Below are 15911 nucleotides of genomic sequence, written 5' to 3'. Positions count from 1 at the left end.
TCTAGGTTTGATGCTCTTATTTATATATGACAAAAAGAGATATATTATTCAAATTTTCTTTCTGATATTCATATAAAGTACTTAAGGTAATTTTTTTCAATCATTTTTTTTTCACTATTGAAAATTTTATCCTCGTATTTATGGTGCTACATTGTTTGGATTTGGAGCATATTCAATTTGAGATAGGAATTGCTAAATTTAATAAGCTAGACTTTGTTCCTTCAAGGATAGGCTCTCTCTGTTACCATGGTACTTGGCCTACTATAGGCACCAAATAATGACTATTGGATCTATTTGAATATATTATATTGCTATTTTAATGATTATGAGGTGAGGAAAGATAGTGGATCATATAACTAGAGCCATAAAGGGTGGCTTGGTTGTGAGAGCTATAAAGAAATATATAATAAAAAGTGTTCATATTAACAAAACTTAGGATGGAAGATGGAATCATGGAAAGGATAGAATTGGCCTGAAGAATAGACTAACAGAACATCATTGGTATTAATCCAAAGGAATTAGAGCCAAAATCAAAGTATGAGGAAAGTCTGTTGAGGAATGCTACTACTTAGTACATCCTCAATCTTTTTTTTTTTAAGGTTATTTATTTATTTATTTATTTATTTATTTATTTATTTAGAGAGTAAGTGCACGCACACGAATGGGGGAGGGGCAGAGAGAGAGAATCCCAAGGAGGTTCTGCACTGCCAGCACAGAGCCCGCTTTGGGGCTCAAACTCACAGACTGTGAGATCATGACCTGAGCCAAAATCAAGAGTCAGAGGCATAACCAACTGAGCCACGGAGGCACCCCTATCCTCAATCTTTGATCAACTTTGTTGATTTGTGATTTACACACAATAAGATGTATCCTTTTTAAATGTACAGTTCAGTGAGTTACAATAAGTGAATAGAATTGTATAATCATCACACAATCAAGATACAGAATATTTCCATTATCACCAACAATTCCTTGCTATCCCTTTGCAGTCAACCTCCAACCTCAACCCCTGGCCACAGTCTGCATCTGTCACTGCAAATTACTTTTGCCCTTTTTAGAATTTCATAAAAATGGATCATATAGTGTATACAGTTTTGTCTATAAACTTTTTTGTTTAATTTCTTTTTAAGATTCATTGATGTTTTACCATACATTAGTATTTCATTTCTTTTTATTGCTAAGTAGTATTCCATCATGGATGTACCACAGTATGTTTAGTAATTCACCTGTTAATGGGCATTTGGGTTATTTACAGTTTTTGAATGTTATAAATGAAATTCACATGAATAATTATATACGAGCATTATCGATAAATGTTTTCAGATCTCTTGAGTATACCTAAGAGTGGAATTTCTAGGCCATTTGAAAAGATTATTATTTTTTTAAATCAACTACCAAAGTGTTATTCAAAGTGGTTGTATCACTTAATAGTCCCACTAGCAATGTAAGACCTCTGCTCTAAACCCACTCCATTGCTTGGTAGCATCAATTTAAAAATTTTTGCCATTCTAGTAGGTACATAATGGTATCTCATGTGGTTTTAATTTGTATTTCTGTAATGACTGTGATGTTGAACATCTTTTCATGTGCCTATTAGCCATTCATTCATCTTTTTTTTTTTTTTTTACGTTTATTTATTTTTGGGACAGAGAGAGACAGAGCATGAACGGGGGAGGGGCAGAGAGAGAGGGAGACACAGAATCGGAAACAGGCTCCAGGCTCTGAGCCATCAGCCCAGAGCCTGACGCGGGGCTCGAACTCACGGACCGCGAGATCGTGACCTGGCTGAAGTCGGACGCTTAACCGACTGCGCCACCCAGGCGCCCCCCATTCATCTTTTTTGATGAAATGTCTATTCAAATCTTTTGCTCATGGGTTGTCTTGTACTTACTGTGTTGTAAGAGTTCTGTATATATTCTGGACACAAAGCCATTGTCAGATGTGTTGAGAATATTTTCTCCCATCATGTGGTTTGCCTTTATTTTTATAGTATCTTTGGAGGAACAGTTTTAAATTAATGATATCCAATTTATCCATATTTTTCTTTTATGGTTTGTGTTTTTTGTATCTAGGAAATCTTTGCATATTCATAAGTGTCTACATTTTTCTCTTGTTTTCTTCTTGAATATTTATAGCTTTAGCTTTTATGACAGGTCTGTGATTCATTTCTAGTTAAATACTTGGTGTGAGATAAATAAGGATAGAGATTCACTTAAAAATGGAGCTCCTGGATGGCTCAGTTGGTTGAGTGTCTGACTCTTGATATTAGTTCAGGTCATGATCTCACCTTTCATGGGATCAAACCCCATGTAGGGCTCTGTGCTGACAATGTGGAGCCTGCTTAGGATTCTCTCCCTCTCAGGTACATGCACATGAACTCTCTCTCTCAAAATAAATAAACATTTTTAAAAAATAAAAAGAATACAGTTGTCTTGTTCTAGAATTATTTGTTTTTGTTACCATTGTCAAGGTCATTTGACCAAATATGTATGGACTTAACTTCTGGACTATATTCTGTTCCATTGATCTGTACTTCTGTCCTGTATCAATACCAGTTTTAATTATTAGAGCTTTATAGAAAGTGTGGACTTTCAGTTTAACTTCTTTATTTTTTCTTTTCAAAATTGTTTTGGTTGTCTAAGTCCTTTGTATTTCCATAGAAATTTTATTTTTAAAGTTTATTTATTTTGAGAGAGAGTGCTCATGAGTGGGGGAAGGGTAGACAGAGAGGGAGAGAGAGAATCCCATGCAGGCTCCATGCTGCCAGTGCAGAACCTGACATGGGGCTCAATCTTACAAACTGTGAGATCTGTGAGAACATGACCTGTGCTGAAATCAAGAGCTGGACACTCAACCCACTGAGCCACCCAGGTGCCCCTCCATATAAATTTTTAAATCAGCTTGTCAGTTTCTACCAAAAACCTATAGGGATTTTGCTTGGAATTGCACTGAATCTTTACATCATTTGGAAGCAAATGATAAGTGGAGGAGAAGTGAACTGACCACACATACTGCATTAAGTTCTTCCTCAAAAGAGGCTCTTGGTGGAGCATCTCCATGTTTGCAAGAGTTATGGTGGTTGATACTGTTGTTCAGATCTTCTGTATTCTTACTGGGAGGTTTTGGTGTGCATGTGTGTGTATTCTGTTAATTACTGAAAAAAGTAAGTTAAAACCTCACATTATGTCTTATGGCTTTACCTGTTGTTGTTTTTTAATATGTTAGTTTTTGTCCCATGTGTTTTAAAGCTATGTTATTAGGCACATATTCATTTATAACTGGCTACATCTTACCGATGTATTGACTCTTTTATCATTATGGAATGTCCTTCTTTCATTCTAGAAATAATTTTTATGTAATTGTTTTTGCCTGATCATAATTTAGCCTCTCCAACCTCAGTCAGTTAAGTGTCTGACTTCAGCTTAGGTCATGATCTCATGGTTCATGAGTTCAAGCCCCACATCAGGTTCTCTGCTTTCAGCACAGAGCCTGCTTTGGATTCTCTGTCCTCCTCTCTCTCTGCCCCTCCCCTGTTTGTGTTCTCTCTCTGTCTCTCTCAAAATAAATAAATAAACTTAAAAAATTTTTTAGAAATTAGAAAAAAAAAAAGATCTGGGGTCGCTAGCCAGTTTGTCTTATTTTCTTCACCTTCCTGAGTCTTCTAGTACTTACTTTTTGTCTTTGGTCCAGGGTTTATAGTTATGATTCCAGGAAGAAAAGGGTGGAATGCACTTACTCATTCTTGTCTGGAACCAGAAGTCTCATAATGATTTTTAATAAATGTTTCTGTATTTTCTAATTTTGTTTATTTGCCCTAATTATTTTGTTTTTCAGGCAAATGAAGATAAAACAATGTCCGCCAACCTAAAATACCTTTCCTTGGGAATTTTGGTCTTTCAGACTACCAGTTTGGTTCTAACGATGCGTTATTCTAGGACTTTAAAAGAAGAGGGACCTCGTTATCTATCTTCTACAGCAGTGGTTGTTGCTGAACTTTTGAAAATAATGGCCTGCATTTTATTAGTCTACAAAGATAGCAGTAAGTTTTTTGGTTTTCTGTTCTCAAGTCATTGCAATTTACTTGATTATTTTGGTGTTATTTACATATGATATATATATATATATATATATATATACATACATACATTCATATGTATACATATACATACACATTTGAACACTATTGCCTTATCTAATGTCCTACTATTACAGACATTTCAATATTTTTCATTTTCTTAAGACAATTTTAGTCTAGTAACGAAGACATTTTATTCTGATCTATATCATGATTCATGTCTTCCAGTTAATGCTGTAAATATGAAATATAGCTTCTTGCATTTATAATAATTTGAGAATAAGTAAATTCTATATAGTTCTGTAACTTTTAGAAATTTAGAGAAGTCACAATTTTTTACTAAAGTCAAGCCTTTTTATATTATTTGATGCATTGGTTAGTCTAGTGGTGACTAATTTGATACATTTTAAGAAAAAAACAACTTTATTGAGATATAATTCATATACCATATAATTCACAGGTTTTGAAGTATAAAATTCTGTGTTTTGGGGTATATTGCATTATTCTTTGAAATTGTAGTACAATATATTTTTACACACATATATATCATAAAATTTGCAACTTTAACCACTTTTAAGTATAATTCAGTGGCATTAATTATATTCACAATGTTGTGCAACCACTAGCACTATTTCCAAAACTTCATTCACACCAAATGGAAACTCTGTAACCATTAAATAATAATTCCCATTCCCCTTTATCTTCAGTACTTGGAAACCTCTATTCTACTTTCTGTCTCTATGAATTGGCCTGTTATAGATATTCCATCTAAGTAGAATCATACAATATTTCTCCTTTTATGTCTGGCTTATTTTAGACAATGTTTTCAAGTTTAATACATGTTGTAACATGTATCAGAACTTTATTTATTTTTTTTAATGTTTATTTTGAGAGAGAGAGACATACACACAACATGCACCAGTGAGGGCAGATGGGGGAGGGCCAGAGAGAGAGGGAGAGAGAGAATCCCAAACAGGCTCCATGCTATCAGCGCAGAGTCCCATGCAGGGCTCGATCACACGATCTGTGAGATCATGACTTGAGCCAATATCAAGAGTCAGATACTTAACCATGTGAGCCACCTAGGCACCCCAGAACTTTATTCCTTTTTATGACCAGATAATATTTCATTGTATGTATGTATGTGTGTGCGTGTGTGTGTGTGTGTGTGTGTGTGTATAACATTGTAGCCATTAATGTATTGATGGACACTTAAGTTTTTTCCACCTTTTGGTATTGTGAATAACGCTGCAATGAATACTGAATAATTAATATTGCAATAGAGTCATAAGTCTCTGCTCAAGTCCTTGCTTTCATAACTTTTGAGTATATACATTGGAGTATAATTGCTTGGTCACATGGTAATTCTGCATTTAACATTTTTTTTTTTTTTCAACGTTTATTTATTTTTGGGACAGAGAGAGACAGAGCATGAATGGGGGAGGGGCAGAGAGAGAGGGAGACGCAGAATCGGAAACAGGCTCCAGGCTCTGAGCCATCAGCCCAGAGCCTGACGCGGGGCTCGAACTCCCGGACCGCGAGATCGTGACCTGGCTGAAGTCGGCGCTCAACCGACTGCGCCACCCAGGCGCCCCTGCATTTAACATTTTGAAGAGCCACCAAACTTTTCCACAGCTACTACAACATTTTGTATTCCCATTGGCAATGTCCGAAGGCTGAAAATTCTCTACATCCTTACCAACACTTGTTATTCAAAAAAAAAAAATGTATAGGGGTGCCATGTGGCTCAGTCAGTTGAGTGACCACTTCTTGATTTAGGCTTATGTCATGATCTCACCGTTGTGAGATTGAGCCCCATGTCAGGCTCTGTGCTGAAAGCACAGAATCTGCTTGGGATTTTCTCTTTCCCTCTCTCTCTGCCCCTCCCCACCCCCATATGTGTGTCCATCCTTTTTCTCAAAATAAATAAATAAAATAAAATTAAAAATGTATAGCCATTCTAGTAGGTGTGACATTGTATCTTATTATGGTTTTGATTTGATTTTCACTAATGACTAATGACGTTGAGCATCTTTTCATGTGCTTATTGACCATTTGTTTATCTTTAGAGAAATGTCTGTTCAAGTCTGCTGCCTATTTTTTAAATTGTTCATAAATTTAGTATACTTTTGAATCTATTACGGTGGCCATTGTGGCTGTAGCATATTGATCAAGGATAAGAATGGAACAAAGAGAGATTGAATTGGCATTCAGAAAATGCAATGCAGCTTTGTAGGCTACAGATATGACCATAAAAGCAAAAAGAAATAATTGAAATGTTTAAAATATGTCCCATTTTGTGCATGGAAAGACCAGTACAGTAGTCATATTGACAGTAGAGGAGATGCAAGAATAGGTTCAAGAAATCATATATGGAAGCTATGGCACTAGTCCAGGCAAGAAGATGATGGTAGCTTAGATGACATTGGTAGAGAAGAGATGATGTTTATGCGACATTGTTCTCTGAACAGGAGGTATATGCAGAACCACCTCCAAAGGCTGAAGGAACTCAAAGACTAAAGAAAAAGGCTGACAAATCCAGCTTGATGAGGGTGTCTTTGGTAGCTGCAAGAGGAGTAGATCTCTGCAACAACCATCTCCCTTAAGGCCTGCTTTTATCGCCCTAGAGGTTGGGGAGTACATGTTGGAGGCCATCCAAGAGGAAAATGTTTAAGAATGGGTGTGTGTCATGGGACACCTGGGTGGCTCACTTGGTTAAGCATCCAACTTCAGCTCAGGTCATGATCTCACAGTTCCTGAGTTCGAGCCCCGCATCGGGCTCTGTGCTCACAGCTCAGAGCTTAGAGCCTGCTTCGGATTCTGTGTCTCCCTCTCTCTCTGCCCCATCCCCACTCATGCTCTGTCTCTCTGTCTTAAAAGTAAATAAAACATAAAAAAAAAAAAAGAAAAAAGAAAAAAGAATAGGTGTGTGTCAGTCATATCTCCAAGACAGATCATATCATGGACGTTATATCCTAAGGATGTACTTAAAAGTGTGATTTGTTTTTTAATGTTTATTTATTTTTGAGACAGAGAAAGACAGAGCATGAAGGGGGAAGGGTCAGAGAGAGGGAGACACAGAATCCAAAGCAGGCTCCAGGCTCCGAGCTGTCAGCACAGAGCCCAACATGGGGGGCTCAAACTCATGGAGTGTGAGATCATGACCTAAGCTGAAGTCGGATGCTTAACCGACTGAGCCACCCAGGTGTTCCAAAAGTGTGCTTAAACAAAAGGAAAGAATGTGTGTGTGTGTGTGTGTGTGTGTGTGTGTGTATGTGTGTGTGTGTGTGTGTGTGTGTTGGGGAGGCGGGTATTTACGGCAGATTGTCCAAGATGGCATTGATTTAGTTCACACAGATTTTTTTAAAATTTTTTTTAATGCTTATTTATTTTTGAGAGAGAGAGAGAGACAGACAGAGTGAGAGTGGGGAAGGGGCAGACAGAGAGGGAGACACAGATTCTGAAGCGGGCTCCAGGCTGTCAGCCCAGAGCCCGATGTGGGGCTTGAACTCACAAATGGCGAGATCATGACCTGAGCTGAAGTCAGACACTTAACCAGTTGAGCCACCCAGGTGCCCCGGTTCACACAGATGTTGGTTTTTTTGTTTTTTGTTTTTTAATTTTTTTTAATGTTTATTTATTTTTGACAGAGAGACAGAGCATGAGCGGGGGAGGGGCAGGGAGAGAGGGAGACACAGAATCCGAAGCAGGCCCTAGGCTCTGAAGGGTCAGTACAGAGCCCAGCGCGGGGCTTGAACTCACAGATGGTGAGATCATGACCTGAGCCAAAGTCTGACACTCAGCCAACTGAGCCACCCAGGCGCCCCCACACAGATGTTTTTAAACTATAGTTGACATGACTTGCTAGCAGAGTAGGTGTGTGAAGATCAAGGAAATGGAGAATCCAGTCTGAGGAATAATTCCCAGGTTTTTAGGTTAAATTAAAAAAAATTTTTTTTAATTAAAAAAAATTCTAGATAAAGATTGACATTTATGACTTTGGTACTGTGAATTATTTCAAATAAGATACAAAGAATACAAATGAACATTTTAAAACATTTTTTTTAACATATATTTATTATATTATTGAGAGACAGAGACAGAGCATGAGTGCGGGAGGGGCAGAGAAAAAGGGAGACACAGGATCCGAAGCAGGCTCCAGGCTCTGAGCTGTCAGCACAGAGCCTGGCGCAGGGCTCGAACTCACAAACCAGGAGATCATGACCTGAGCCAAAGTCAGACACTCAACCGACTGAGCCACCCAGGCGCCCCACAAATGAACTTTTAAAAAATGGATGACTTGGGGTACATTAAAATGAAAAAATGCCTGTATATAAAACCAAATGAGAAGATAAACCAGAGATTGAGAGAAGATATTAACATCACATGTATCCACCAATAATGAACATCCAGAACATCAAAGAACTTACATAATTCAATAAGGAAAAGACAAGCATCTCAACAGAAAAGTGGACAAAAGATATAAATAAGCAGTTTACAGAAGAGAAACCTGGGGGCTCTTGGGTGGCTCAGTCAGTTAAGTGTCCAATTTCAGGTCAGGTTCATGAGTTCGTGCCCCACGTTGAGTTCTGTGCTGACAGCTCAGAACCTGGAACATGCTTCAGATTCTCTGTTCCTCTCCTGCTTGTGCGCACATGCTCTCTCTCTGTCTCTCTCTGTCTCTCTCTCAAAAATAAATAAATAAAAGGGAGAGAGAGAGAGAGAAACCTGAATGGCCAATAAATATATTAAAAAATTTCTAAAATATAAATAAATATATAAAAATATATTTATATAAATATATAACAATATATAAATATAGATCAACCTTACTAGCAAGCAGAGAAATCAAATTAAAGCCACAGACGCAATTTCAATACCCTCAGATTGGCAAAAAGAAAAAGCCTAACAATACCAGGAATTGGAAGGAATAAGGAACAAGACCTTCCCTGAACTCCTGTTGAGAAAAATATGTCACAGCATTAATTATTTTAAATTTTAATATAATTTTAAAAATGTTTAAATAAGCTAATATTTTAGATTTTTTTTCTGCTAAATCTAAGAAGAAATCTTTTGGTAACTTTTAGTTACCTTTTATTTTACTATTATTATTTTAGGGTAAGGAAAGGATAAATATCACATATTAATCTTTAAACATTTTTTCCATTAAAAAAAGTTTTCATAATCAAAGTTTTCAAGTTTTATGTTAGGAGAGAAAATCAGCTATGAAGTGTCATTATTGGTAAAGTAGTAGGATCCTTAGATTTCGCCTGTCTTTAAGGGTTTATGTATCTCTTAAAGTTCTTTGGACATTTTTTTTTTTGTGATTACTACTGTAGGCTGGCTAGCTTGAAGTCCATTTCCAACCCCTTTCTCCCTTTGTTGTTTCTAATATGGAGACTATGAAAGAAAAGACAATATTGCCCAGCTCCCTTGCTGCAGGGGGTAGCTGTGCAACAAAATCCTGGTCTGTGACAGCAAAAGAAGATGCCCACTAGGTCACTGTATCCTCCTGTTCTTTCTTGCTGCCTAAAAACAAGAACCAGACACAATTTCGGTGATCATGTGGTGACCTTGTTGCAATAATCATGTAGACAATAGATGAGAAGCATGAAGGTAAAAAGCCAATATAAATGGAGAGTGAGCTTAGGACCCTGATGTCATCACTGAGCTGCTTTGGACCTGGCCCTGGCCCTTTGGGGATGAGACAGGTCCCTTTGAGGTTGAGCCAGTATTCACTGGGTTTTCTGTTGTTTGCAGCCAAACCCACTCCTTAGTTGTTTTACTGTCTTTTTATGATTAAAGTCTTCACAATTATTAATTGGCTTGAATGGCTGGTGATAAAATGGAATGCACAAAATACAAGTTTTTATAATGTTGCTACTATAGAGTAAGAATACTTAGCTAAAAAATTAATACTTTGAGCGTTTGGTTATCATAAATATATATGTGCAGATATGTATGTATACATATATGTAAATACATATAATCAATTTGCTTATGTTTCCTAATGAAAGAGTATAAGGATAATGTTCTTAATATGCTATGTTATAATATTTAACTTTTGAAAAATTAGTATCATTAAAGGTATATTTCAGACCTAAAAGTATCTTAACATGTAGGCCTGTTTCCATTTTTTATAGGTGAGAAAACTGAGGCCTTGAGAGAGAGTATGTAACTTATTCAGAGTTACTTAATTATTGGTTTTACCCATTTCATGTGTTTTCTAGAATGTAGTCTAAGAGCACTGAATCGAATACTGCATGATGAAATACTTAATAAACCTATGGAAACTCTGAAACTTGCTATTCCATCAGGGATATATACTCTTCAGAATAACTTACTTTATGTGGCACTATCAAATCTGGATGCAGCTACTTATCAGGTACTTAAAATATATTTCTAGTAGTTCTTTTAAGAAGCAAATAAACAAACAATAATATTAGCTCTTTTCTTTTTCAGGTCACATATCAGTTGAAAATTCTTACAACAGCATTATTTTCTGTGTCTATGCTTAGTAAAAAATTAGGTGTGTACCAGTGGCTCTCCCTAGTAATTTTGATGACAGGAGTTGCTTTTGTACAGGTAACTATTCAAGATAAGTACACCTTTCATTTTTATCACAGTTTCAAAACCTTATTGTGCATGGAGGATACATTTGTTACTTGTTGAAGCGAGTAAATTTCATTCTCACAACTGACCTATTTTGAGGGCTTCCTTTGAGTAAGATACTACATCGGGACTGCAACTAATGAGAAATAAAAGTCTTATATAAGTTATTTTACTTATTAGTCTTATACTCTGTAGGTCCATCGGTGTTGTTGCAAATGGTAAGATTTCATTCTTTTCTGTACCTGAGTAATGTTCAATTGTATTTATATACCATATGATTTCACTCATCTGTGGCATTTAAGAAACAAAGCAAAGAAAAAAAGAGACAAACCAAAAACAGACTCCTAACTATACAGAATAAACTGATAGTTACCAGAGAGGAGACAGGTGAGGGGGATGGGTGAAATAGGTGTAGAGGATTAAGAGTACACTCCTCTTAATGAGTTCTGAGTTATGTACAGAATTGTTAAGTTACTATATTGAACACCTGAAACTAATATAACACTGTATGTTAACTATACTGGAATTTAAACAAGGGAATGAATGAATGAATGAATGAATGAATGAATGAATGAATGAAATTTTAAAAATTAAAATAAGTAAAAATCAAATTATCTGACACAAATCTAGTTAGGGAAATAAAATCGTACATAAAACAACACTGATTTTTACTGGATGTCTGGAGCCTTTGAGATTATTTTATTAAAAAAATTTTTTTAAGTTTTACTGATTTATTAGAGAGAGAGAGAGAGAGAGAGGGAGAGAGAGAGAATCCCAAGCAGGCTCCACACCAGCAGCGCAGAGCCTGATGCAGGGCTCAAACTCACAAACTATGAGCCAAAGTCAGACACTTAACCAGCTGAGCCATCCAGGCGCCCTGCATTTGAGGTTATTAATTACTCCCTTCTTATTGTTCGTCAGCTTCCCTGATACCATTCTTTCCTGGTTCTTCTCATCTTCCTAATAATTCTTTATTGGGCTCCTTCCTGGGGTCCTTTTCTTGATATTGGGGTTTCTGGTAGGCTTGTTATTTCCCTTAAGTTATGTCTTATTTTTGGAGACTTCATTCTGTAGGTTTTTATTAACACATATATGCTCATAGTTCCTTGGTCTGTGTCTCACCCATAATTTCAGATTTGTACATCTAAAAACCTGTTGGACATCTTAGTTCAGTTATTCAATAGGCTTTATAAACTGAGCATATCCAAAACTAAACTTTACCTTTTCCTCCACCAAAACTATTCTTGCTTGTATTTTTTTCCCTCATTATTTACTCTGCCTGGGAGTTGTCTTAACTCTTCCTTCTGCCTGTACATCTATTCAGTCACTAAGACTTTGCTATTGCTGCTTTGTAATGCTTCTTGATTCTGTCCTTCTCTGTCTCTTCCCCGGTTCATGTCGTCTTGTTTCTCATGTGATCATTTGCCTTCTGATTTTTTTTACTTCAGTCTTACCCATCCCTCAAAATTCAAACTCCAGTAGTCACCACTATGGTTTATCTGAAAACAAATCCAATCATGCCAATTTCCTGCCATCCAGAGCCCTCTTCCCCGATTACTTTCTCCAGGGGTGCTATGTCTATCTTGAATAAATATTTCTGTTATTTATTTTTTTTAAATGTTTATTTATTTATTTATTTTGAGAGAGCAAGTGAGCAGAGGAGGTGCAGAGAGAGGGAGAGAGAAAGAATCCCAAGCAGGCTTCATACTGTCAGTACAGAGCCCAGAGCAGGGCTTGAATCCACAAACCATGAGATCATGACCTGAGGCAAAACCAAGAGTAGGACTTAACCAACTGAGCCACCCAGATACCCCTAGTTAATATATTTTAAAATGGGTGTTACAAAAATATAACTGCCATTTCAAACCCATATTTTCATAGATATTGCTAAGGATAAGCTAAAGTAGGTATTACATTGTAAAAAGTGAGGTGTTTTAAATTAAAATATCAAGGGGTCTCTGGGTGGCTCAGTTGGTTGAGTGTCCGACTTCAGCTCAGGTCATGATCTCACAGTACATGAGTTGGAGCCCTGCGTTGGTCTCTGTGCTGACAGTTCAGGGCCTGGGGCCTGCTTTGGATTCTGTCTCCCTCTCTCTCTGCCCCTCCCATCTCTCTCTCTCTCTCTCTCTCTCTCTCTCTCTCTCTCTCTCTCTCAAAAATAAATAAATATTAAAAATTTTTTAATTAAAATATCAAGTAAGAGTTCAGGTGGAACACAGATTTAACAAAAGCCATGAAGATAATTTCAGGAACACTGAACTATGGGATAAAGCCCACAGTGGTTAACAGGATACCATATGGGACTTCCATAATAACCAACAGCTCCAGAATCATTTTTGCTGCTCCAACAGTTCACACTTTGAATTTCTACAACTGAACTGCTTATAGAAGCTGTTTTATGCATCTGTGCATTTACTCATTCTCTTTCTCTTTTTTAGGGAATTTTTTGAAATTGTAAGTTGTAACAGTAATATCACTATGGGAAAAAAATAAAATGATTCTAAGATTTTCTTTCAAAAGCTCTCCTCTGCAATCCCCAAGAATGGTATTGGTTGCATTTTTATCTTAAGGTCTGAGAGTGCACTCTAAATATGTACTTTGTAAAATATCATAAGAATAAACTACAGTTTTGTTTTTCTTTTTGTTCAGTGGCCCTCAGATTCTCAGGAGCTTGATTCTAAGGAACTTTCAGCTGGCTCTCAATTTGTAGGCCTCATGGCAGTTCTCACAGCATGTTTTTCAAGTGGCTTTGCTGGGGTTTACTTTGAGAAAATCTTGAAAGAAACCAAACAATCAGTTTGGATAAGAAACATTCAACTTGGTAAGTTTTAAATGCTTTCTAAAGTTATCTTTTTTTCATAATATTTTTTAATGTTAGACTTAAAGATTACTATATATCTTTAAATAAATAAGCCTCCCATAAAATCTCACTGATACAAATGTCTGGCAAGGGGCACCTGGGTGGCTCAGTTGGTTAAGCATCCGACTCTTGATTTTGGTTCAGGTCATGATCTCATCATAGTTGTGAGATGGAGCCCTAGAGTTCTCCGTGCTGGCCATGGGAGCCTGCTTAAGATTCTCTCTCTCCCTCTCTTTGTATCCCTCCCCCCCAGAAACAATGTATTTAAAAAACAAACAACACCAAAAAGCATTGTGTTTTAAATGAATGCCTGTTATTCAAGAATATGGAATTTTAGGTCTCTGACATAAGGGTATATATATATAGCCTATTTCTGTCCTCACTATTTGAAGACTTAAGAACTTTATTCTTGGTTGCTCCAATTCTCAGAGAAGATGTTACAAATAACATACTCTCTTCCTGGGGGGATAAGGAGATTAAGATACTTGACAAATGTCAATTATATGATATAGTGTTATCAACTATAGTCACCATATTATATTCCAAATCCTCAAGACGTGCACTTTAAATACCTTACACAATTTTACTTGTCAATTTTACCTCAATAAAGCTGAAAAAGAAAAAAAAGAAACTTAATAGAGGAAGTTTGAAATGATGAAACTTTCATCTTTGTTTTAAAATCTTAGTATACCTTTTTATTTCAAAATATTTTGTTTTAGCTTTTAAATTCTGTAACATTTAAAAAAAATTTTTTTTTTCAACATTTATTTATTTTTGGGACAGAGAGAGACAGAGCATGAACGGGGGAGGGGCAGAGAGAGAGGGAGACACAGAATCAGAAACAGGCTCCAGGCTCTGAGCCATCAGCCCAGAGCCTGACGCGGGGCTCGAACTCACGGACCGCGAGATCGTGACCTGGCTGAAGTCGGACGCTTAACCGACTGCGCCACCCAGGCGCCCCTCTGTAACATTTTTTTAACTGAAGGTAAATAGTTTATAACAAACAAAAAGACTTCACATACTTAAGGATTTCATTTGAACAAATATTTAAACTATTACAGTATTACAGCGTTTAATTTCTCATACAAAAATTCCAGATATAGTATTCTAGGTATATATTAATTTTGGAAAATGCTACATGTGAGAGACAGCTTCATTGCAAATCAATCATTCTATTTCAAGTCTCTATTCTTGTGACTTTGGAGCTCATGTTTGAAAACTGTTTTTTGTTTTGTTTTGTTTTTTTGTCTACATCAACTTAACAAATTTACCGTGTCTCTCCTGGTAGCAGTCAGGCCCTCCACAGTGAATGTCTGTACTCCTAATGGCCTATATTTTAAGTCAAACATTCCCAAACAACCTCTAAGCCTTAGTCCATTTTTCCAGCTGGTTTCCAGTAATGTGGTAACAAACTGAACCTTTATATTTATCACAGGATTTGTTTGTTTCTCTGCAAAATTTTATAAATGTATCAAGTTTTCTGTTTTTTGTTTTATGTTTTTTAAGAATATTCAAAGTAGGAGCACGTGGGTGGCTCAGTAGGTTAAGCATCGGACTCTTGATTTTGGCTCAGGTCATGATCTCACGGTTCATGAGTTCAAGCCCTGCATTGGGCCCTCTGCTGTCAGAACAGCCTGCTTCAGATCCTCTGTTGCCCTTCTCTCTTAATAGCATTTCTCAAGTATCAAACTATCAACAATTAGCAAATTGATAAGGTCCAACCAGAGAGTGAAGAAATAGGAACTCTTATTACCTATGGTTGCCAGGAGTATAGATTGATATAACCTTATTGGATCTCAATTTGGGGGTGTTTAACAAAATTTTATATAAATGCTTTGATGCAAAAATTCCACTTCTGAATAAGAATTTATCCTATAAGTATACTTACACAAGAGCACAAAGATAGATCAAGGTTATTCATTTTAGCATTGGTTACAATTGTAAAAAATAGACATGTAGAATATTGCTTAAATAAATTGTCCGTATGATTAAATAGTGCAGTGATTAGGATCATGGAGTCCAGAGCCACACTGCCTGGATTCAAATCCTGAGTCCATCACTTACCAGCAGTGTGAGCTCAGACAAGTTTAACTTCTCTGTGTATCAGTTTCTTCATCCATAAAATGGGCATAGGAGTATCTGCCTAATAGGGTTGTTGTAAGTTAGCATACATAAAGCACTTAGAACAATTTGTGGAACATCATGTTATGTATGTATTTCATATTATTATCATCATCCATAAATGGAATATTGTACAACTGATAGAATGCTGTAGATCTGTATATACTGACATGTATATAACCTGTATTGGATACCTTTTTTCCTAATTAGCAAGTGTTGTTTTATAATTAAAAAATAGAAACC

At 36.4% G+C, this 15911-nt stretch overlaps 1 protein-coding gene across 6 annotated transcripts in view; it reads left to right on the top strand.

Annotated features, from left to right (window-relative positions):
- The window catches only part of SLC35A3 (solute carrier family 35 member A3), a 66755-nt gene that overhangs the window by 26186 nt on the left and 24658 nt on the right, over positions 1-15911 (top strand). For 5 of the 6 annotated variants that reach the window (XM_047870427.1, XM_047870432.1, XM_047870430.1 and 2 more), the window contains exons 2-5: positions 3835-4039; positions 10306-10460; positions 10538-10660; positions 13337-13508. In XM_047870427.1, the coding sequence (XP_047726383.1) occupies positions 3835-4039; positions 10306-10460; positions 10538-10660; positions 13337-13508 (655 nt within the window). Of the gene's footprint in view, positions 1-5; positions 87-3834; positions 4040-10305; positions 10461-10537; positions 10661-13336; positions 13509-15911 lie in introns of all 6 variants that reach the window. The other variant, XM_047870431.1, reaches the window with a different exon arrangement.

This window comes from Prionailurus viverrinus, chromosome C1, assembly GCF_022837055.1.
Source record: "Prionailurus viverrinus isolate Anna chromosome C1, UM_Priviv_1.0, whole genome shotgun sequence".
Classification (NCBI taxonomy): Eukaryota; Metazoa; Chordata; class Mammalia; order Carnivora; family Felidae; genus Prionailurus; species Prionailurus viverrinus.
Note: the sequence above shows the minus strand (reverse complement) of the source record. Positions and strands in the feature narration are given on the sequence as shown.